The 25,025-nt window shown below is 43.8% G+C and overlaps 2 protein-coding genes across 2 annotated transcripts in view; both read left to right on the plus strand.

The window, feature by feature from the left end:
* Positions 1 to 3,962, plus strand: part of LOC310670731 (uncharacterized protein) — a 25,474-nt gene extending 21,512 nt beyond the window's left edge. Inside the window, exon 2 of the mRNA XM_083426445.1 lies at positions 1,063 to 3,962. Within this exon, the coding sequence (XP_083282571.1) occupies positions 1,063 to 2,093 (1,031 nt within the window). The 3' untranslated portion in view covers positions 2,094 to 3,962. The remainder of the gene's footprint in view (positions 1 to 1,062) is intronic.
* The window catches only part of LOC310672802 (uncharacterized protein), a gene marked incomplete at its 3' end in the record, with an annotated part of 23,636 nt that extends 2,673 nt beyond the window's left edge, over positions 1 to 20,963 (plus strand). The window contains exons 3-4 of the mRNA XM_083430459.1: positions 17,207 to 19,366; positions 20,893 to 20,963. Of these exons, the coding sequence (XP_083286585.1) occupies positions 17,221 to 19,366; positions 20,893 to 20,963 (2,217 nt within the window). The 5' untranslated portion in view covers positions 17,207 to 17,220. The remainder of the gene's footprint in view (positions 1 to 17,206; positions 19,367 to 20,892) is intronic.
* Between the last annotated feature and the right edge of the window lie 4,062 nt (positions 20,964 to 25,025).

The raw sequence follows: 25,025 nt of genomic DNA on the forward strand, positions 1-25,025 counted from the left end.
ACCCCTCTCGCTCTCCAGGCTTCAGGAAGCTATCCGCAAGCCTGGGGAGTCCGCGGGAGGCTTGTGGATAGCAGCCTGCTGCCTGAAGCCCAGGGCGCCCTAGGTAGATATCTGCAAGTCTGGGGAGACCAGCGCGACTTCCCACCCGGCTCCCTAGGCTTGCGGATAGCAGCCTGTTCTGGGGGCTGGGGTTGGGGGAAGCTCGGGTTTCCCCCGCCCCAGCTCTGCACCTGGGGGGAAAATAAAATTTATTTTCTTTATTCCCTCCCCCCCAAAAAAAAACTAGGTGCGCCCTATGGGGTGAAAAATACAGTAGTTTCCAGGCCCAATTCAAAGTGCTAGTTTTGACCTATAAAGCTTTAAATGGCTCAGGACCAGGAATACTTCAAGAACCGCTTCTTTCCATATGAACCTACCTGGACCCTGAGGTCCCCTTCTGATCTCAAGTGGTCCAGAGGGTGGCAACACGAGAACAGGGCCTTCTCTGCAGTGGCTCCCTGTCTGTGGAATGCTCTCCCCAGGGAAGTTCACCTGGCGCCTTCATTATACACCATTAGGCACCAGGCAATAAAGTTCCTTTTTGACAGAATTTTGGTTGACGTTCTATACCCTTTTTCAATTGTGGCTTTTTTCTTGTGAGGGGAGGGTGTTATTGGGTTGTTGTTTTTATTCTGATTATATATGTTGTCATCTTTTCTGAGAACCAGGCTGAGACCTCTGATTATAGGGCGGTATATAAACTCAATAAATAATAATACTAAAATACTTTCATTATTTAAAAGCATTATAAAACATCAAATATTAAAAACTTCGCTATACAAGGTTGCCTTCAGATGTCTTCTAAAACTTGTATAGTTGTTTATTTGACATCTGATGGGAGGGCGTTCCACAGGGTGGGCACCACTACCAAGAAGTCCCTCTGCCTCATTCCCTGTAACTTCCCTTCTCACAGTGAAGGAACTGCCACAAGGCCCTGTGACCTGGATCTCTGTGTCCTGACTGAATGATTGGGGTGAAGATGCTCCTTTAGCATTTCATCAGTTTGCCTTTTTATTCCATCAGGAGATGTTGAAAGGATGCTGGCAGAAGGGGAACAATCAGAAATGTCACCGAAAGGATCCAAAGAGGAAAGGAAGTTGAGGGTTCAAGATGGAGGCAGCAGGCAAGAGGGGAGACGAAAGCAGAAGCCGGAGGGTGACTCTTGTATGTCCGAGGGTGGTGAAAATCAAATTGACAAAGAGGAGAAAAAGCATGAATGTACATTGTGCGGACAGAGATTTTGTAATCGCTCAGCTCTTACTTCACATCAACGAACTCATACAGGGGAGAAACCGTATACATGTTCAGACTGTGGAAAGAGATTCAGTCGGAGTGGTACCCTTATATTGCACCAACGAACTCATACAGGAGATAAACCGTATACATGTTCAGTGTGTGAAAAGAGCTTCACTCAAAGTAGTGGCCTTACTTTGCATCAAAGATCTCATACAGGAGAGAAACCGTATACATGCTCAGAGTGTGGAAAGAGCTTCACTCAAAGTAGTGACCTTACCTTGCATCAAATATCTCATACAGGGGAGAAACCGTATACGTGTTCTGAGTGTGGAAAGAGCTTCAGTCACAGCACTGCACTTACTAGACATCAACAAACTCATCGAGGCAGCAAACCTTATAAATGTTTGGAATGCGGCAACAGCTTCAGTCGCATCGACTCCCTTTCCTTGCATCAAAAAATTCATAAGGGGGAGAAACGATATACATGTTTGGAGTGTGGAAAGAGCTTCATTCAGAATGGCACCCTTACCTTGCATCAAAGAGTGCACACAGGAGAGAAACCGTATAAATGTTTGGAGTGTGGGAAGAGCTTCAGTCGCGGTAGCTCCCTTACATTGCATCAACGAACTCATACGGGAGAGAAACCGTATACATGTTCGGAGTGTGGAAAAAGCTTCATTTGCAGTAGCTCCCTTATGTTGCATCAAAGAACTCATACAGGGGACAAACCATATAAATGCTCCGAGTGTGGAAATAGCTTCAGGCGCCGGAGTCACCTAACTAGACACCAAAGAAGTCATATAGGGAGGAAATCTTAAAAATGTTTGGCACATGGAAAGAACTTCAGTGACAGGGGCTCCCTTCCTAAACAGTAAAGAACTCGTACAAGGGAAACACCTTAGAAAGGATTGGCGTGTGGGAAGATCTTTAATCATATCAAATAACTCCTACAGAGAGTAAACCATGAATCGTTTTCTGGTCGTCCCCCCCCCCCCCCCCATATTTCTGTCATTCACTAAAATGCTTGTACTTCCAATGACAAAAGCACAAGCCCTTCCTGGGAATTCCTGGGCATAGAGCTACTGAACCCCAGACCCCAAAAAGAAATCAACCTTAACCAGCACGCCATGCTAAAAAATTCTGTTTTAAATGCAGTTTTTTCTGATATATTTGCACAGAAGATCAGTCGGAAATGTTAAGAATGCCTGTGTTTGGAAAACAATTGCCCTAGATACTCTAGTCCAGGCTTTCCTGCACTTGGGCCTCTAGCTGTTTCTGGACTACGATTCCCATCATCCCTTATGACTGCTGGGAGTGATGGGAGTTGTAGTACTGAAAGATCTGGAGACCCAAGTGTGGGAATCCTGCTCCAGTGAAAGGGGAGGATATGGACGTGAACTGCGCTGATTCAATTGTAGATGGCATCTTTCATACCTCCGATAAGAGGAGTTCAGGGAGCAAACGGCCTCTTCCTCTGATGACGTCTCTCCCCCTGCCTTGCTGAGCTTGTGTGTTTCTGCTTCCTTGCAGCCATGGGATCTGCTGCTGTTCAGGCTCATGCCACTGTCTGTGTTGCCTTGTCAGAAGCTGCCCACTGGTGTCCCCCAGCCCTACGCCTCCCCCCTATGAGTGTCATTCACTATAAGGCTCGCCCAAGCCATTGTTCGCCACTGGCAGAGAGCCTGCCCAGACCCCAATGTGTCTGCCTGCTGCTGTGTAACTTCTAGTGCCAAAGGTTGCCCATTCACCACCAGAGAAGAAGGCAAGCAGATCCTTAAGGCCGGGTTTGCTGCTGACGTCCACGGGAAAGCCTGGATCTAAGCCAGGAAACCTTGGTCCGTTGTGGGGATCACTTTCTCTGTGCACATGCGACTCGTTAGGAAATTAATTTTGGAAATGCGTTGTACCAACAGGGCAGTCAAAAAATTGAAGAATATTTGCACCCAACTTACTGCACCCAACTCACTGCCTATTGATACGAGGCAGCCGCTTTCACTGTGTTTTAATCCAGGTTTTATTGTTTATTTCGTTATTTTTAACAATAAAATAGTCATTTTAGGTTTTTTTACTGATAATGTCATCGTTTTATTTTTCCTGAACCGTGGATTAAAAAAATCCCAAACATATATGTACAGTAAAGCTGCATGTAAATTTTAGGGAACAAAATAACGAACGCCTACAAAAGATGAAATAGCCAAAACAAGTGTGCAGTTCCTAAGAATCCATTTACAACTCGCTTCAGTGTAGGTTTTCTCAGGAGTCAGTCCCACTGTTCCCAACAAGTGCTTAATCTCAGGGAAGAGCTGTATGTCAGCCTGTCTAACGCTTCTCAGGGAGTTAAGAGACAACGCTCAAGATTTCTTGTTGTGGGCCACTGAACTGAGACAAAAGGTCAAGTTGCCCCCCCCCCATTCAGCTGCTACCGCCCACCAGAGGGTAAATGGAAGGTGTGTGTATTGTCTTTCTCCCCAGAGGAATGATTTCAATTGCGAAAACGACACTGGAGGAACCCAAGAAGCTGCCTTGTACCAGCTGATGAAGGTGAATACATCGAAACAGGGCCCTGTCCTGGTTTCCGATCCATAATTGACTTCTGACTTCTGTTTAATGATTGAAACTAAGACCTCCACGTTGAATCTGACTATGGATGAACTTGTACTTATCTCTACTCATAAACTCTTATCTCTGTAACGAATTTTTGTGTTATACATGTCCTTATGAGTTTGAGTTTGTAATCTCTGTTTGAGTTTATAATCCTTGTCAGAATACTTGCTTTTGAATGGATTAGTTTTTGTCACAATTGACTATTGATTTGTTAATAGGGACGACTCCCACTACTGAAACTTACATTGGCCTGAGTTCTTGGTGTGCTTTTCTCTTGGTATATTTAATAACAAGAACTCCAACTTATTTAACGTTAATCTCAGGGAAAAGCAGATAAATTCAGTTTGGGGATTCCCCAGGCAGAAGAGATTTTGGTCCTCTGAGGGTTAAATGCAGTGAGAGAGGAAATTATGCTTTCCCTTCCTCTCTGCTTGCCTGAACTCTGCAGGCTTTCCCCAAAGGTCTTGGGTGTTACAGATCCTTTCCTCACTATTAGTGCCACCTGGCTCAGGTACAGTTCCATCACCATGTGATTGCTTACAGGAATCTGTATTTGACAGTGAATGGTCTCCCCTTCCTTGGAGGTTTTCAAGCAGAGGTTGGATGGCCATATGTCAGGGATGCTTTAGCTGAGATTCCTGTATTGCAGGGGGTTGGACTAGAGGACCTTTTGGGTCCCTTCCAACTCTATCATTCTATGGAAGCTGCCCATACACACACACACACACACACACATCCCCCCTTGCCCAGCCCATTCACAAGGTGGGAACATAAATAACACAGGGAAATTGAAATGCAATCTGTGACACACACACCCCTTTAACACAGTGGCTCCCAGGCTTTCTGGCTCCCACCTTCTTGGTTCCATAAAATTGTCCCAATGCCTTATTATTATTATTATTATTATTTATATACCGTCCTATACCTTGGGGTCTCAGAATAAAATCAAGATCCAAACCACAAAATACAAAATAAAAACCAAAACAACCCGCACAAATCTGTTGGGGGGAGGCTAGATGACCATTAGGTCCCATTCCAACTTTCCCCATTCTTAGATTTGATATCCTGCCTTTTTCTCCAAGGAGCTGAACATAGCATATAATACATGGTTCTTCCTCTCCTCCTTTAATCCCCAACAACAACCCTGTGAGGTAGGTTAGGCTGGGTGGCAGTGACTTGCCCCATGGCCACCCGGTGGGGAATTCGATCCCTAGTCTCCCAAGGCCATACTCCAGCACTCTAACCACTACACCACACTGCCTCTCACCACTGCCCAAGATGTCCCAACCTTGTGAAAGTAGAGATCAGAGTCCCCCAAAGGGAGAGATTTTCTTCTACCCCCAGCTGCCTTGTCTTCAAAGGGTTAAAGGAGAAGTGCAGGATTCCTAGAGAGGCAGGAAACTGGAGGAGCAGCTTGGTCCTCCAGGACAAGCACCCCTCCTCCCTCCTGCATTGTACATGGTCCTTTTGCAGAAGAGGCTGCAGAGGTTGGATGCATGGAAGGAAGCAGGCAGGGAGGCTGGGGCCTGATCCTGCTCCAACCCAGAGCAGCTTGAAGCAGGACCTGAGGTTCCCCCACCTCTGGCTGAGGCCCCTTGTGGTCCACGCTCCCTTGGCCAGCCTTTGCCTTAAAGCAAAACCTGGAAAGAATAAGAAAAGAGGCTGCAGGGGACAATCCTTCATGCATATTGGAGGCTGGATGGATGACACCCTCATCCCACATGCTCAGCGCCAGAGATTCAGGCATTCCTGCTACCAGGAGGCCAAGGGACCCCGAGAGGTTTGCAGCCGACTCCACCGCCTTTGCAGGGAGTGGCTGGAGCCAGAGCGACACCCTGAGGCTCAGATCCTGGACCTGGTGGTCCTGGAGCGATTCCTGGCTGTCCTCCCCCCGGAGATGGAGAACTGGGTGAAGGATCAGGGAGCGGAGACCAGTTCCCAGGCAGTGGCCCTGGCCAAAGGTCTCCTCCTGAGCCGGGCAGAGGAGAAGCTATAGCAGGTGAGACAGTTTCATCCTGGTAACTCCCAGAGATCTGTGGTGGCTGGTGAATTCTGAGTGTAGTGTCCCTTAAAAGGCGAAAGTGGCTCTTGGGTGCAGAAAGTTCTGGGTTCGATTCCCGACATCTTCCAGCGGGTCTAGGAAATTGTCCCTGCCTGAAACCTGCAGAGATGCTTCCAGTCAGTGCAGAGAGCACAGATCTAGATAGTCCAATGGTCTGGTTCTGGACTAGGCAGCTTCCTTCGTTCCTATTTAAACAGCTCTTCATTCTGAAGCAAGAAGACGAGAAACTTGCTATGCCTTTCACCTGTGCCCTCGATATTATTTGAGCGCAATTTCAGCACCTCTTCACCCCTTTTTTTCCTGTCTATGCATTATTTCCCTTCACTGTGCCCACCCCCTCCAGGAATGTTCTCTCTCTCTCCCCCTGCTGAGTTGATTCCCCCTCCCCCCATATTTGAGCGAAAGGGATCCATAGGTCATAGAATAAACATGTCCCCCATATTGGTCTCTACAGCCAGAGAAGGCGCTGCAACTCTCCTAACATCTTGACCTCACCCCCAAAGGCACACTCCTCCATGGTCTCCCGAGACAGACGGATGCCAAGATAATCATGGATTCCTGCATTGCAGCGGGTTGGACTAGATGACCCACAGGAGCCCTTCCACTCTATGATTCTATTCACAATATTTTCTTCACCCACAGTCCTCAGAGGCAGCAATGCTTCTGAATACCAGTTGCAGGAGAGGAGAGGGCCCTTTTGCTCGGATCCTGCCCTCTGGTTGGCCACTGTGAGAACAGGATGCTGCCCTAGAAGGGCCATTGACCTGATCAAGCAGTTCTTAATGTTTTCATAGAATCATAGAGTTGGAAGAGACCACAAGGGCCATCAAGTCCAACCCCTGCCAAGCAGGAACCACCATCAGAGCACTCCTGACATATGGTTGTCAAGCCTCTGCTTAAAGACCTCCAAAGAAGGAGACCCCACCACACTCCTTGGCAGCAAATTCCACTGTCGAACAGCTCTTACTGTCAGGAGGTTCTTCCTAATGTTTAGGTGGAATCTTCTTTCTTGTAGTTTGGATCCATTGCTCCGTGTCCGCTTCTCTGGAGCAGCAGAAAACAAGCTTTCTCCCTCCTCTATGTGTTTTTAATAATTTAAAAATAGTATCAGAATACAGTCAAACCTCGGCTCCTGAACACCTCTGTTTTGGATTCCTTACGCCATGAGCATCACAATTATAACAAATAAAGGCTTGACATATCTCGCTTTGCATGTCATGATTCTATCTTATATATTGTTGTTGTTTAGTCGTTCATTCGTGTCCGACTCTTCATGACCCCCTGGACCAGAGCACGCCAGGCACTCCCGTCTTCCACTGCCTCCCGCAGTTTGGTCAGATTCATGTTTGTAGCTTCGAGAACACTGTCTAACTATCTCGTCCTCTGTCGTCCCCTTCTCCTTGTGCCCTCCATCTTTCCCAACAGCAGGGTCTTTTCCGGTGAATCTTCTCTTCTCATGAGGTGGCCAAAGTATTGGAGCCTCAGCTTCACGATCTTATATATTAGTTTCACCTTTTAAGTTGAATTACTGAAATAAGTGAACTTTTCCATGATATTCTAATCTTTCGAGTTTCACCTGTAATGATACATTGGGCAAAAGATACAGGTTGATATACCGGTTGAATCATGGGAAAAACTGTGGAAAGAGATTTTAAAATTCACAGCATGTAGTTCATTAAAAGAAAATGATATGAAAATGATATACCGATGGTATTTAACTCCAGTAAAGCTTGCTAAAATGTATAAAGATACCTCTAATTTATACTGGAAATGTAAGGATAAGGAAGGTAATTTCCCCCCCTATGTAGTGGACGTGTAAAAAAGTAAAGGGCTTCTGGGAAATTATATACAATGAACTTTAAAAAAATATTAAAATTACATTTGTTAAAAAAAACCAGAGGCTTTTTTACTAGGTGTAATAGGAGAAAATATGCCAAGGAAGCAAAAGAGACCGTTTATTTATGCAACTACAGGGGCCAGATGCTACTAGCCCAGATGTGGAAAGAAGAAAAGGTCCCAATTAAAGAAGAATGGATAACTAAGATGATTGACTATGTCGAAATGGCTAAAGTTACCGATCAGATGAGAAAAAATTCAATCAAGAATGGGAAAACTTTATAAACAATTTTAGAGAACACTGTAAAAAGTCAAAACATTAGCAGGTTTGATGTAACATTTATGAACTAAGAATATAATGAGGAGGGAGAAAATAAGTTGAAATTAATTGAGGAAATATATAGTAATTATATGCAAGGAGAATAAAAGGGGGGAATGGAAACGTGGCGGGGGGGGGAGGCAGTTATTGCAAATTTGGATTGGATATGTATGTACCAAAAGGAAAAACGTTGTTTATTTGAAATTTGAAAATAATTATAATAAGAAATAGTTTAGAAAACGTTTTGGCGCTCCCGTGCAGCTGGTCCAGCCTGTCTTTCTGGAGGCGAGACCAGCGCCTCTCTTCGCTCTTTGCCCGGAGAAGCCCAGAGGCTCCTGCCGCTCGGCTCCGAAACGGTTAAGAGCAGTGGCGACAGAGCTGAGATTCCTAGAGCGGAGGAAAAAAGGCTGCCGGGAGAATAGGAGCTTCCGCTTCCTGTCTCGCTTTGGTGCGGGTAATGGCGGCGGCCGTACTTTCTTGCGGAGGCGCTGGAGGTGCGTCTTATTATTATGTATTATAAGGGGGGAGAGACGGGGGGGTGCAGCTGGAGGGAGTGTGGGGAGGGATGAAAAAGAACCCTATTAGGCAAACCGTTTCAATGTAAGTTTTTTCTGTCTCCTTTTTCTAGTCGTCAATTTACCCAGATTTTCACATGTTATTATTTTTAAATAGTGTTAATTTTAAATAATTTAATTTTAAATTATTTCAACCTCTTGAAAGTTGGTCAGCATTTTTGTGTAGATTTCTCCGAATGGACACGGTTTTGCAAAGGGTATTTCCCATAATATTTACATTTGCCATAATTAATGCATTCTGTATCTAATTCAGCTAAAATGATTCATTTATAGGTCTTTCCCCATTTCTATGGGGGTAGGACATCTTTTCCCAATGGAAGGGCAGATCTTTCTCCTCCCTTCAGGCCAACTCTGGCAGGTGGGGGACCTTCCTTGGGCTCCCCATAGGGCTTGGGGTCAAGGCCTGAAAGACAGAGTTGTTCCATCTGGCCTTTGGCTTGGAGCCAATTTGATTCCCTCCCTCCCTCTCTTTCTTTTTTCTTTTCCTTCTCCTGCGAGGAGGCTACATTTTAATATTTTAATGTTCCATTATTTTAATGTTGTATTTTATTTTTGTTTTTAAGTTGTAATCATTCATCTTGTTTTTATTATTGCTTGTAAGCCACTTTGAGCCCGGCCTTGCCTGGGGAGGGCGGGGTATAAATAAAAATTATTATTATTATTATTATTACATTTCATCACCCTGCATCTTCGCCTTCCAGCCTGGCTGGGCTTCCGGGGTCCCTTTCCAGGAATCCCTTAAGTTGGCAGACCTTTGTCAAAGCCACAACAGATGGTGGCAGGCTTGGGTGTTGGATGTCCAGCTCTTTCCTTGATTTCAGAAGAAGCTGAAGGATGCCCCAAGGTTGCAGTCTCATATGGGCACATAAGAGCATCAGACATGCCCTGTTTTTGATCAGGGAAAGGAAGGATATTAAATTATTTTTTTATTATTAGCCACACTCTTTTGCTTCTTGCCCCCAAATCCTTCCCTTGCCCCCATAAGACCTAATCTCCAGCCTTGAAATTCTGCTTCTAAGGCGACATTTTTCCACCTTCGCCGCATCAAGCAGCCTTTCCCGCCCCAACCTGGCCACAGTGATCCATGCGACGGTCATCTCCGGGATTGACTACTGTAATTCACTCTACGCGGGGCTGCCCTTGAAGCTGTCCCAGAAACTCCAGCGGGTACAGAATGCTGCAGCGAGGCTCCTCATGGGGTCTCTGCCATGGGAGCATATTCACCCAGTGCTTTTTAAGTTGCACTGGCTCCCGGTGAAGTACAGGATCAGATTTAAGGTGCTGCTTTTGACCTTTAAAGCCCTTCACGGCCTAGGACCCTCGTACCTACAGGACCGCCTCTCCCGGTATGCCCCACGGAGAGCCTCAAGGTCCATAAATAACAACACCCTAGTGGTCCCAGGCCCTTAGGAAGTTAGATTGGCTTCAACCAGAGCCAGGGCCTTTTCAACTCTGGCTCCGGCCTGGAGGAACGCTCTGCCTCATGAGACCAGGGCCCTGCAGGATCTGATTTCTTTCTGCAGGGCCTGTAATACAGAGTTGTTCCACCTGGCCTTTGGCTTGGAGCCAATTTGATTCCCTCCCTCCCTCTCTTTCTTTTTTCTTTTCCTTCTCCTCCCCTCCTGCGAGGAGGCTACATTTTAATATTTTAATGTTCCATTATTTTAATGTTGTATTTTATTTTTGTTTTTAAGTTGTAATCATTCATCTTGTTTTTATTATTGCTTGTAAGCTGCTCTGAGCCCGGCCTTGGCTGGGGAGGGCGGGGTATAAATAAAAAATTATTATTATTATTATTATTCTGCAAGAGCAGTTCGGGGCAGAAGAGGTTTTAAAAAAAAGAGAAGCAAGCAATTTCAAGTCCACTTTAAAAGTGTGGCTGAGGCCTTATACAGACAGGCTAATATTGATAATAGTACTGGTAATACAACTACTAATAATATGAATACCCCAGAGCGTCCTCTCCCACTTTGTGGAGCTCAGTTGGACCCCTGGTACACTCCAAGCTGGGAGACTGAGCACAAGTGGATGAAAGATCCGAATTAATGAAACCAAACACTGGTAAGGGCTCGTTATCAAGCCTACCTAGTGGCAGTGAAGGCAGCAAAGAAAGCATAGTTTTCTGCCTCCATTGCATCCTCAACATGTCGTCTGGCAGATATTTTCCAGTTTGTACAGGGCCTTTTACAGGCTGGCCCAAAGGAGGAGTAGAACCAGCAGTAGCTCACTGTGACTTGTTTGGCGATAAAATTGCTTGCATCCACCAAGACCTTGACTCTGCTGTTACAGCAGATGAATCTCATGGAGCGTCCAGAGCACAGTCTAGTCCTGTTGTGTTGGATGAGTTTTTTCAGTTGGTAAGGCTCGAGGATATGGACAAGGTGCTTGAATCAGTCAGGGCGACCGTTTGCACTCTAGACCCTTGCCCCTCTTGGCTGATAAAATCCAGCAGGGAGGGAACAGGTGGCTGGGCCAGGGAGATGATCAGTGCCTCTTTACAAGAGGGGGTGGTCCCTGCATGTTTGAAGGAGGCAGTGGTAAAACCTCTCCTTAAGAAACCTCCTCTGAATTCAGAAAGCCTAACTACCGGCCAGTTGTTGATCTCCCTTTCTTGGGCAAGGTTCTGGAGCAAGTGGTCGCAGACCAGATCCAGGTGCTTTTGGAAGAAACTGATTTTCTGGATCCATTTCAATCAGGTTTAGGCCTGGTTTTGGCACGGAAACTGCTTTGGTGGCCCTGTATGATGACCTCTGTCGAGAGAGAGAGACAAGGAAAATGTGTCCCTGTTCATTGTTCTCCACCTCTCAGCGGCTTTCAATACCATCCACCATGGTATCCTTCTGGAGTGACTCTCTGAACTGGGGGTGGGTGGCACTGCTTTGCGGTGGTTCCATTCCTACTTGGATGGTCATTTCCAAAGGGTGTTACTTTGAGAACGCATTTCAGCCCCATGGAAGCTTCAATGTGGGCTTCCGCAAGGCCCAATCCAATCCCCCATGTTCTTTAACATCTACATGAAATCGCTGGGAGGAGTTATCCAGAGGTTTGGAGTACGTTGCCAGCAGTATGCTGATGACACTGAACTCTATTTCTCCTTTCTATCCGAAGATGAGGCAATGGAAGTGCTGGACCAGTGTCTTGCCTGGGTAATGGACTGGATGAGAGCCAACAAATTGAAGCTCACTCCAGATAAGGCTCAGTTAGTGGGTGGTTCCTAGAGCAGATGGCTGGGAGGTCGCCTGCTCTTGATGGGGTTACACTTCCTCTGGAGGAGCAGGTTCGTCGCTTGGGGGTTCTCCTGGATCCTTTGCTTGAGGCTCAGAAGGACTGGAGTGCCTTCCATCAGCTTTGGCTGGTGGCCCAGCTACACCCCTATCTGTACAGGGATAGCCTATCTACCGTTGTCTATGCTCTGGTAACTTCAAGGTTAGATATAGATATGCGTTATACGTAGAGCTGCCTCTGAAGACAATTTGGAAAATTCAGCTAGTGCAGAATTTACTGGCCAGGTTGCTCACTGGAGCAAGGCGGTTTGCGGATATTACAGCCATCCTGGTCTGACTGCACTGGCTACCAGTTAGTTACGGGGCCCAATTCAAAGTGCAAATTTTGACCTATAAAGCCTTAAATGGTTCAGGACCACAATACTTCTTTCCTTATGAAAGTTTTGCGTATGAACGCAGTTTGGCGGCACACAGTTATTCTCTTGTTTCTTTGGCCTGGACTTTTTTGTGGGGGTGAAAGGGTAGGGCTCACAGTAGGGTTAGTTGGGGTTGGGTTTACCTCCAGGAGGGTATGGTACAAAAAAGGAGGGAAAAGGAGAAGTGAGATGGTTGGGAAAGACATGATAAAGAATGTGAATATTGTGTGTACAATGTTAGAGGTTTGGATAATCAGGTGAAGCGAGTGAGGATTGGGAAGTACATTCAAGAACTGAAGGCTGATGTTGTTGTTTTTTGCAAGAAACATATAGTGGGGGGTGGGAAGAGAAAGGTTAATTTCCCTGGAATTGGAAAAGGGAATAAATTTATGGCTTCTGGAACTTTGAAAAGTAGAGGGGTGGGAATAGTAATTAAATCCAATGTTGACTTTGTGGAGAATAAGGTGTTAGGAGATATGAATGGAAGGTTTGCTTTTGTTCAAGGTTCCTTGGAGGGAGAGCCGGTGGCATTAGCACCAATCTTTCCCCCTAAGAAGCCCCAGCTGGATTTTCTCTATAGGTGTTTACAGAAGCTTGAGAAATTCTCGCCTTATACAAAAGTAGTGGGGGGGGGGGCTTTAATGTTAATCTATGTCAGGGAACTGCAGGCAGCAAGGGAGGAGAGAATCAGGGGGTACAGAGAGAGGTCTCCACTAATCAGCAGTGAGTCCTCAGAGGACAGAGAAGAGAGCAGTGAGTCTGGGGAGGAAGGGGTGCTTCAGAGAGAGGGGGATCCACGTCACAGGGAAAGACGGAAGGGGCTGGGCCGTTGGCTCTGTTGGTCTCGCGGGAGAGGGAAAAGAGAAAGTAGTTAGAGCAACGGGTCGCTTTGTTTATTCTGCATGTAATCTTGTCGGAAAGCAATAAAGAAAGGAATTTATGGCGGCTGGCCTCGAAAGCGTCTCTGCTAAGTGCAGTTACGGAGGGAGGAGGCACGCATCACAATCTACAAGGGGGAAATAGTTCCAAAAAGGAAAAGGGTATGAAGTTTAAAACATTATGTGGGAAGTTTGGATTATTGGAACTATGGATGGAGTTGTTCCCCAAGGATTACTCATATTCATTTTATGCTAGCCCACATGGCACATTCTCAAGACTGGATGGTATTTTGATATCCCAAGAGGCTAGGAAATGGGTGAAGGGAATGGATATTGGAATGATTAAGATCACTGCCCCTGCCCCCATATCTGCTTTCCTTCAAATAGGCCACATGAATAGGTCTTACCCTTGGTTGGTAGCTGATGAGCAGAGTAAGTTAAAATATACATTGCGGTAGAAAGGTATTTTCAGGAGAATCAAGACCCAGAAATCCCATTAGCAACAAAATGGGAAGCAATAAAGGCAGTCATTAGGGGAGAATGTATTCAGAGTTTGTCAGTGTTAAAAAAGGGGAAAGATAGAAGGATTAAGGAGGTAGAAGAAGTAGTTAGGTTATTGGAGGAGAAATTTAGGATGTCTAAGCAAACGAAGGATAGGGAAAAAATAGATCAAAAGAGAGAAGAGTTGAAAGTTTTAGATATGAATAGAACCACTTTAAAGTTATGGTATAGTAGACACAAATATTATGAATGTGAAGGGAAAGGAGGGGAAATATTAGCAAATAAAATTAGGAATTATCAGGAAAGGAAAAATATTAGAGCTATTAGAGATGATAAAGGGGGGTTGGAAACAGACCCTAATAAGATATTGGAGACCTTTTTAGGATTTTATAAGATTGTATGCAAATAAAGGAATTAAGGACGAAGAGGTGGATCAATTTTGTGAAGGATTGGAGCTCCCAGAATTACAAGAAGGAAAATAGAAGGGAATTGGATAAGGATATAACAGAGGAGGAAGTTAGATTAGCAATCGACTCTATGAATGTGCAATTGGCACCAGGATTGGATGGGTACGGTGTGGTGTATTTTAAGCATTTTAAGGATATATTGGTGCCACCTATGACTGTACTGTACCAAGGAATTTTGAATGGAGCTTCAACTCCACCTTCTGGTTGGAGCCAAGGTTGGTATTAATTCCCAAACCGGAGAAAGATCAAACTGCCGGATTCTTATAGGCCAATATCAATTACTAATATGGATCATAGAATATCTGCCAAAGTCATAACAATAAGGCTAAAAAACTGTATTGTACAATTGGTGGGGGAAGAGCAATTTGGGTTTATGCCTCAGAAGTATTTGGTGGAGGCAGTTAGGAAGGTGATGGGTATGGTGTATTTAGCGAAAAATGAGGACCTGCCTCTTACTTTCATGTCACTGGATATATATAGAGCATTTGATTTGGTGGATTGGAATCATTTGAAAAAGATACTGCTAAAATATAAATTTGGAGTGAAATTTCAAAATGTGATAGAAGCAATATATACGGAGTCCAAAGCAATGGTAGGAATTGGTGGGTCGGCAGGGGGGAACGCCCAGGTGCTAATTGGTACAAGGCAAGGATGTCCACTTTCTCCCATGCTCATTATCTTAGCATTGGAACCCTTAGCAATTAAACTCAAAAAGAATAATGAGATTAATGGATTTGAAATCCTGGGGGAAAGGAGAGCAGAGGGGGCGTTAATGACAATGTATGCAGATGATATGATGGTGACGGTCAAGGACCTAGAGACCCCAATGGGGCCATTAAAAAGAATTTTGCAAGGATTTTCAAAAGTATTAGGGTTAAAAGTTAATTTTTCTAAATCACCAATGATGTGTTTAAACGTGGAACATAAAACTCAATTAGAAGCCTCTGAATTATTGAGCACAGTGGTACCTCAGGTTAAATACACTTCAGGTTACATACGCTTCAGGTTACAGACTCCGCTAACCCAGAAATAGTACCTCAGGTTAAGAACTTTGCTTCAGGATGAGAACAGAAACCGTGCTCCAGCAGCGCAGCAGCAGCAGGAGGCCCCATTAGCTAAAGTGGTGCTTCAGGTTAAGAACAGTTTCAGGTTAAGAACGTATCTCCGGAACGAATGAAGTACTTAACCCAAGGTACCACTGTATTCCTATAGCAAATAAGATAGTAAAGTATTTAGGAGTAAGGATATCTAAAAATGTGGAGAAAATATTTGAATATAATTATAAAGAAATTTGGAGCGGTATTCAGTCGAAGTTGAGAATATGGGAGAAAAGGAAGGAATCAATTAGTACAAGAATTGCCTTAGTTAAAATGCTTTTGTTACCCAGATTAACGTATCTTTTTAATGTATTACCCTGGCACATAGCGGAACGGATTTTGAAGGGGTGGCAAGGGAAAATCGATAGGTTTGTTTTTGCATCCAAGAAACCAAGGCGAGCCGGCAGATATAGGTATCATAGAACCCAAGATGGAGGATGGGGGATTCCCAGTTTGGTTTTATATTATGAAGCTTGCCAACTGAGACATCTTATGATTCGGTTGGAGGGAAAATAAGAATATTCGATAGGAGAAAAAGGAAAAAGGAAGTAGAAAAAATATCAACATTTACGGGGTCCATTTGGGTATGGGAGAAGTGGAGAAGTAAACTTTTTCCTGACCTTTCTCCCCTTACCCAAATGTGGTATTATGATAAAATGGGCCCGTTACGGGAGCTCATCCCGAAAGAGGTAGGGGATAAATTAAAGGAGATCTCAATTCAGGATATGGAGAAAAGTTGGGAAATAGAAGGTACGATGGAAGAGGAAAGTGGAATGTGGAACAAAATTAATTGGTTACAGAAAAAGCAACTTTCCTCCCTGTTGAAGTAAGAAGTAGCTAAAGAATGTGGTAAAAGAATTATTACACCTTTCGAAGAATTAGTGAAAGAATATAGGTTAGATAGGGCCAAAATAGTTTCAAAATTGTATAACGTGTTATTAAATATGGGGAAATCACCAGAGGAAAGTTTGAAAGAATATTGGAGGTTAGATATCCAGGAACAGATTTTAGATGAAGATTGGGAAAGAATTTTTCAGCAATCACTCTTTGTTGCGACCTCTAGGATAATCCAGGAACAGGGGTTGAAGCTGGTACAAAAATGGTATTACACACCAGTAAGGTTGTATCCTATCACAAAATCTGGAAGTAAGAATTGCTGGAGGAAATGTGGAGTGATGGGAACGTAGAGTCATATGTGGTGGGATGATCCATTAGTTAAGAAGTTTTGGAAACAGATTGGTATAGAAATATTGGGAATTGTGGGTAGAAGTGTGGAAATATCTAAATTAATGGTTCTTATTAGCCTGGGTAGCATCGGGTTAAAAACAAAAGAGGAATGTAAATAGGTAAAATTGGTGGTAAGTGCAGCTAGACAGGTTATAGCGAATAATTGGAAAAATGGAGAAGAGCTAGGGGTGAACAAATGGAGGGAAAAATTGAATAATATTATCATTTTAGAATACCTAACTGTGAAGATACGTAAAACGAAAGGGTTTAAGGTCAGTGAGAAAGAGGTGGACTGGTTGGAGAAGATGTTGAATTATTTGGGCAGGTTTGAACAATATGGGGTGATTAAATGTTAATATCTTATGGAGTGTGGAGTTTAATATATATAGAATTGTACATATGGTTGATTTGAATATGTTTTTATTGTTTATGTACACCCAGTGTATTGGCCGCCTGAGGGGTTTCACTGTTCCTGGTGATCTACATATTTTTTTTAAAAAAGCAGCCTACCCGAACCCCATATTGAACCCCATATTAGTATAATAATACTAATATTAATACTTTCATTATTTGTACCCCACACATCTCACTGGGTTGCCCCAGCCACTCTAGCTGTGAGGGAACTGCCACAAGGCCCTGGGGCCTGGATCTCGGTGTCCTGACTGAATGATTGGGGTGAAGACGCTCCTTTAGCATTTCATCAGTTTCCCTTTTTATTCCACCAGGAGATGTTGAAGGGATGCTGGCAGAAGGGGAACAATCCGAAGTGTCACCGAAAGGCTCCAAAGAGGAGGGGGAGCAAAGGAAGCTGAGGGTTCAAGATGGAGGCAGAAGGCAAGAGGGGAGACGAAAGCAGAAGCCAGAGGGTGACTTTGGTATGTCTCAGGGTGGTGAAAATCAAATTCCCAGAGAGGAGAAAAAGCATGAATGCACAGTGTGTGGAAAGAGATTTGGTCGTCGCTCAGCTCTTACTTTACATCAAAGAGTACATACAGATGAGAAACCATATACATGTTCCGAGTGTGGAAAGAGCTTCAGTCAATATGGTACTCTTACTAGACACCAAAGATCTCATACAGGGGAGAAACCGTACACATGCTCAGAGTGTGGAAGGAGTTTCAGTAGCAGTAGCGTCCTTACCTCGCATCATAGATCTCATACAGGGGAGAAACCGTATACTTGTTCAGAGTGTGGAAAGAACTTCCGTCAGAGTAGCCACCTTAAGTCACATCAACAAACTCATACAGGGGAGAAACCTCATACATGTTCTGAGTGTGGAAAGAGCTTCAGTAACAGTAGCGGCCTTACATCGCATCAACGAACTCATACAGGGGAGAAACCTTATAAATGTTTGGAGTGTGGAAAGAGCTTCAGTAACAGTAGTGCCCTTACCTTGCATCATAGGTCTCATACAGGAGAGAGACCGTACACATGCTCAGAGTGTGGAAGGAGTTTCAGTAGCAGTAGTGTCCTTACCTCGCATCATAGATCTCATACAGGGGAGAAACCGTATACATGTTCAGACTGTGGAAGGAGCTTCAGTCACGGTAGCTCACTTAAGTCGCATCAACAAATTCATACAGGAGAGAAACCGTATACATGTTCAGAGTGTGGAAGGAGCTTCAGTCACGGTAGCTCACTTAAGTCGCATCAACAAATTCATACAGGAGAGAAACCGTATACATGTTCAGAGTGTGGAAGGAGCTTCAGTCACTGTGGTACCCTTACCTCACATCAAAGAACTCATACAGGGGAGAAACTATATACATGTTCGGTGTGTGGAAAGAGCTTCCGTGACAATCGTAGCCTTACCAGACACCAAAGATTTCATACAGGAGAGAAACCGTATACATGTTCGGAGTGTGGAAAGAGCTTCAGTAACAGTAGCAATCTTAAGTCGCATCAACGAACTCATACAGGGGAGAAACCTTACAAATGTTTGGAGTGTGGGAAGAGCTTCAGAGAGAGTACTGTCCTTATCTTGCATCAAAGATCTCATACAGGGGAGAAACCGTATAAATGTTCAGAGTGTGGAAAAAGCTTCAGTCAACGTAGTACCCTTAAATTGCATAAAAGATCTCATACAGGGGAGAAACCGTATACATGTTCAGAGTGTGGAAGGAGCTTCAGTCACTGTGGTACCCTTACCTCGCATCAACGAACTCATATAGGGGAGAAACCGTATACATGTTCAGAGTGTGGAAGGAGCTTCAGTCATGGTAGCGCACTTAAGTCTCATCAAAGATCTCATACAGGGGAGAAACCGCATACGTGTTTGGAGTGTGGAATGAGTTTCACTCGAAGCACTGGGCTTACTAGACATCAACAAACTCATCGAGGCAGCAAACCTTATAAATGCTTGGAATGTGGCAAGAGCTTCAGTCGCATCGACTCCCTTTCCTTGCATCAAAAAATTCATATAGGGGAGAAACGATATACATGTTTGGAGTGTGGAAAGACCTTCAGCCAGAGTTCCACCCTTACCTTGCATCAAAGATTGCACACAGGAGAGAAACCGTATAAATGTTTGGAGTGTGGAAAGAGCTTCTGTCGTGGTAGCCAACTCACGTTGCATCAAAGAACTCATACAGGAGAGAAGCCGTATACATGTTCGGAGTGTGGAAGGAGCTTCAGGTGCAGTAGCAACCTTATGTTGCATCAACGAACTCATACAGGGGAGAAGCCGTATACATGTTCGGAGTGTGGAAGGAGCTTCAGGTGCAGTAGCTCCCTTACATTGCATCAACGAACTCATACAGGAGAGAAACCGTATACATGTTCAGAGTGTGGAAGGAGCTTCAGGTGCAGTAGCTCCCTTAAGTCGCATGAAAGAATTCATACAGGAGAGAAACCGTATACATGTTCAGAGTGTGGAAAGAGCTTCAGTAACAGTAGCCACCTTAAGTCACATCAAAGAACTCATACAGGAGAGAAACCGTACACATGTTCAGAGTGTGGAATGAGCTTCACTCATAGTAGCTCCCTTAAGTCGCATGGAAGAACTCATACAGGAGAGAAACCGTATACATGTTCAGAGTGTGGAATGAGCTTCACTCATAGTAGCTCCCTTAAGTCGCATGGAAGAACTCATACAGGAGAGAAACCGTATACATGTTCAGAGTGTGGAATGAGCTTCACTCAAAGTAGCTCCCTTAAGTGGCATGAAAGAACTCATACAGGAGAGAAACCGTATACATGTTTGGAGTGTGGAAAAAGCTTCAGTCGCAGTAATCAGCTTACTAGCCACCAAAGAACTCATACAGGGAGGAAATCTTAAAAATGTTTGGCCTATAGAAAGAACTTAGGTGACAAGGACTCCCTTACTAAACTGAAAAGAAGAAGAAGACGAAAAGAAGAGTTTGGATTTGATATCCCTCTTTATTGCTACCCGAAGGAGTCTCAAAGCAGCTAACATTCTCCTTTACCTTCCTCCCCCACAACAAACACTCTGTGAGGTGAGTGGGGCTGAGAGACTTCAAAGATGTGTGACTAGCCAAAGGTCACCCAGCAGCTGAATATGGAGGAGAGGAGATGCGAACCCAGTTCACCAGATCACAAGTCTACCGCTCTTAACCACTACACTGCACTGGCTCTCCTCGTACAAGGGAAACAGAAAGGTTGGAGTGTGGGAAGATATTTAATTATATCAAATAACTCCTACAGAGTGTAAACCAATGATTGTGTTCGGAATTAGAATTTGCTTCCATTTGAATTTTTATTCCTTTTAGTGGCTGTGTTGCAGATTGTTCTCCTGATCAGAGTTGGATTTACATAGCTGTGTTCTATTTTCTTTCTCTTGCGTTATTTCCCATGTATTCATCACTTGTATATAGCGTTGCTTTAATATTTCTCCCATCCCCCAAATTTTTTAATCTGGTGTGAATTGATCTGATATTTTTCATAGACACAAATGCATTCGCTGGTATTCTATTGACGTATGTAAATGACGTATCTTTGCAATGAGAGTATAACCCCACAGATCATAGCTCTAATGAACAAATGCTGTTGAAAAGCATATACTGTATAATAAGCCTCAATACGCAGTCAAGAGAGAAATTCTTCTTCTTTGGCGATCGCTCGTAGCCAAGTAAGATTGTCTTCCATAAACACGGTTTTAACAATGAGTCCATAAGTGACTATGGAGGCCAATTCTGGACCCACACGTCCCTCCACAGTGGGGACATAGCTTTGCAGGTGGGAGTTGATCATGGTTGGGGTTTGCCAAGCGTCCCTTCCTCTTAGCACGCTTCTCCCTTGCGTCCTGAGTTCGAGTGTCTTCAAAGTCCGTGACACCTTTGGTTGAGAGAGAAATTAGAGCAGTTTAGAAGATGCATTGATTTTCCAGCCTGTGTCTAGAGTGTTAATAGGTCACTGTTTCGGGATGTGTGTTTCTTCATCTTCATCTGCCTAGGAGGGATTTCAGTTTTATGTCTCCGAAATATCCAGGCAGTGGCCGGAATAGAGGCAATGGAAAGAATATGACGAAATAAAAGAACATCTTCAAAGCTGGCTGCATCATAGACAATTAAAGGATATCTTTAAAGAGGACAATAAGAAAGGCATCTCCTAGTCGGTTTCCAAATTCCAACGTGGCAGTGATAGAAGAAAGTACAAAATTATTTTAAAAAGGCATATAACATTCTTTTGGAGTGGGAAACCAAAGACGAAGAAGTAAAATTGGTAATGATTAAATGGGCCATAACATACAATTTGAAGATTGGATAAAATTGTGGAAAGTAAATTTGAAATGGACAGATTGTATACTATTGAGAGAGAACTATATGAAAATGATGTATAGATGGTATCTATCACCGGTTAAACTGGCAAAAATGTATAAAAATGAAAAGAGAGTGTTGGAGATGTGAAATAGAAGGTACGTTTTATCATATGTGGTGGGATTGTAAAAAGGTAAAAGCCTTTTGGGAAATGATATATAATGAATTGAAGAAAATGTTGAAAATAACTTTTGTAAAAAAAAACCAGAAGCCTTCTTACTAGGTATTTTAGGCCAAGACAAAAGGAAAGAAAAGAGGACTTTATTTATGTATGCCACTACAGCAGCAAGAATGTTGATTGCACAAAACTGGAAGACTGGAGAAATACCAACTAAAGAAGTTGATGAACTATGAGGGGGGAGACTCCATCCGGCAAGGCCTCCTTCCACCTGCCTTGCCCCACTCTCTGCTTCTCAATGTGTACTGTATTGTTTTATGTACTGTGGCTTGCCATTTTGTAATGATTACAGTTTAGATATTATTGTAACTGTTGAGTGGATTCCTGTTTAACTTTTATATGTTGATAGTATTATTTTATACTATTCTAATGATTGTTGAATGTTACTTTTTGGATGGAGGTTGCCTATTTTAAAGTTATGTTTTATTATCACATTTTTGTATTGCATTAGATTGTTATAAGATGTACATTTTTTGTTTCCTCAGCTTGTAAACCGCCTTGAGTATTGTAAGATAGAAAGGCGGTATACAAATTAAAAATGATGATGATGATGTAGAACTGGCAAAAATGACAGAGAGGCTAATTGAAAAGGACAACAGAGACTTTGAAAAACAATGGGAACCATTTATAGAAACAAAGAAACAAAGATAGAGTTGATGGCAGGATTTAAATAAACAGTCACACTATTACTTTAGAAAATGTGTAGAAGATAGAGAAATATGGTGTGCTTACTTTTATGTATTTAGGTTTGATGTCATGTTATTAATAACTTTTTCTGTATGGAGGTAGCAAGGTGGGTGAAAAGAGAAACAAACCAGAAGCGGAAGTTGGGGAAGCCTAGGAGGGGAGGGAGGAAGGAACACATAGTAAATGTTAAGACTTTGAGATGTATGTAATGAATGAAAAAGAAAAATGAATAAAATTTTATTTAAAAAAAACCAGTGAGTCCATAAGTGACTGTGGAGGCCAATTCTGGACCCACACATCCTTCCACAGTGGGGACATAGCTTTTCAGGTGGGAGTTGATCATGGTTGGGGTTTGCCAAGCGTCCCTTCCTCTTAGCACGCTTCTCCCTTGTGTCCTGAGTTCGAGTGTCTACAAAGTCCATGACACCTTTGGTCGAGAGAGAAATTAGAACAGTATAGAAGATGCATTGATTTTCCAGCCTGTGTCTAGAGTGTTAATAGGTCACTGTTTTGGGATGTGTGTTTCTTCACCTTCATCTGCCTAGGAGGGATTTCAGTTTTATGTCTCCGAAATATCCAGGCAGTGGCCGGTTCCTGATGGGATGTATTTGTGCTGTGTGTTCTCCCCCCCAGCTCTCCCCTCCCCTAGTATTTCCCGTAACACCCCCCCCCCCCAACATTCTGGAAATGTGAAATCCACTATGCAGCTATGTGCAGGTATTTGTTTATCTGATAATCTGGGAAAGGAAGAAGATGCACCCTCATGCAGCACACATTAAAAAACCCAATTATGTTTTAAATACATTTTTAAGATACATCAGTTTTGCACGGAAGAGCAGTCAGATATTTCAAAATGCATGTGTGTTAGCTAGACAGTTTCCTTGTTGCATAGTCTAGTGAAAGGCAATGTTTCAGAACTGAACTCTGCTGATGAAATACCGTGTTACAGGTAGGTAGCCGTGTTGTAAATAAATAAATAGATAAGATTCCTTCCAGTAGCACCTTAGAGACCAACTAAGTTTGTTATTGGTGTGAGCTTTCGTGTGCATGCACACTTCTTCAGATACACTGAAACAGAAGTCACCAGGCCCTTCTATATAGTGAGAGGGTGGGGAGGGGTATTACTCAGAAGGGTGGTGGGAATGGGTGACTGGCTGATAGGTGTGGTAAACCTGTTGAGGACTGTTAACACCTGCAATTGGTCTTACAGGAAAAAGCAAGGGGTGAGATGGCTAAAATAGCTTATCATGTATAATGAGATAAGAATCCATTGTCTCTATTCAGACCAGGTCTCTCCATGGTTTTAAGTTTGGTAATAAGTTGCAATTCAGCACCTTCTCTTTCCAGTCTATTTCTGAAATTCTTTTGTAATAAGACAGCGACTTTCAGATCTTGTATAGAATGTCCTGGGAGATTGGAGTGTTCTCCTACTTGTTTCAGAAATACCTGATAGTGCAGGTATTAGTCCAGCAAACTTAACCCATCTTCTCCAATGGATGCCTGTTGCTCATGCCTAGAGATGGGAAGCCCTGGAAAAAAACTCGAAAAATGGGGGGGGGGGAGACACACAGATTTTTTCTGAAGCCCTTTTTTCCTGGAAAAATTGAAAAAAAATGTTTGATATAGTTTGAATATTCCACACATTTTCAATTTGGGGCCGGAGGTTGGGGCCGGATCCTGCTTCAGCCCAGAGCAGCTTAGAGCAGGACCTGAGGTTCCCCCATGTCTGGCTGAGGCCCCTTGTGGTCCACGCTCACTTGGCCAGCCTTTGCCTTGAAGCAGAACCTGGAAAGAATAGGAAAAGAGGCTGCAGGGGACAATCCTTCAGCCATATTGGAGGCTGCTGTCCAAATCCCCAAACTGCCCCACTTGGGAGATCCTTGGAAGAGCTATGAAGACCCTCCTGGATGTAGACACCCTCAGCTCAGTTGCTAGTGCCAGAGATTCAGGCATTCCCGCTACCAGGAGGCCCAGGGACCCTGAGAGGTTTGCAGCCGACTCCACCGCCTTTGCAGGGAGTGGCTGAAGCCAGAGCGACACACCGAGGCTCAGATCCTGGACCTGGTGGTCCTGGAGCAATTCCTGGCTGTCCTCCCCCCAGAGATGGAGAACTGGGTGAAGGATCAGGGAGCGGAGACCAGTTCCCAGGTGGTGGCCCTGGTCGAAGGTTTCCTCCTGAGCCGGGCAGAGGAGAAGCAGCAGCAGGTGAGACAGTTTCATCCTGGTAACTCCCAGAGATCCATGGTGGCTGCTCAATTCTGAGGGTGGTGTCTCTTAAAAGGCGAAAGTGGTTCTTGGGTGCAGAAGGTTCTGGGTTCGATTTCCAGGAGGGGCTGGGAAATCGTCCTTGCCTGAAACCTGGAGCGGGGGGGTGGGGGTGGAATTGCATTTGCACATGTGGCAACACATGGTAAACTTAAAGCCTCTACTATTAGAAAATTCTTCCACTTGTGATGCATATCTACAAGCAGTCCAATGTCCACATTTGAAAAAACCTCCTGGAGCTGTGGTCAAGGTCTGCTGTGTAGACGTGTGTTGTAAGTCAGTATGTACTAGCATATCTCTAAGTGATCCGGTGCGTCATTTATCAAAGCAGGAAAAGACCTCACAGCCTGGAATATTCAATCTCACCGGGCAAAAGACATATACCACTTGAATCATGGGAAAAGATTTTAAAATTCACAGCATGCAGTTCATGAAAATAAAATTCTATGAAGATGATGTACCGATGCTATTTCACTCCAGTAAGCTTGCTAAAATGTATAAAGATACCTCTAATTTATGCTGGAAATGTGAGGATATGGAAAGTCCTTTTTTTTCTTTTTTCATATGTTGTGGACATGTAAAAAAGGAAAGGGCTTCTGGGAAATTATAAAAAATGAACTTAAAAAAATGTTAAAAATT

This window comes from Podarcis tiliguerta (assembly GCF_965153285.1).
Source record: "Podarcis tiliguerta genome assembly, chromosome: 2".
NCBI classification, from domain to species: Eukaryota; Metazoa; Chordata; class Lepidosauria; order Squamata; family Lacertidae; genus Podarcis; species Podarcis tiliguerta.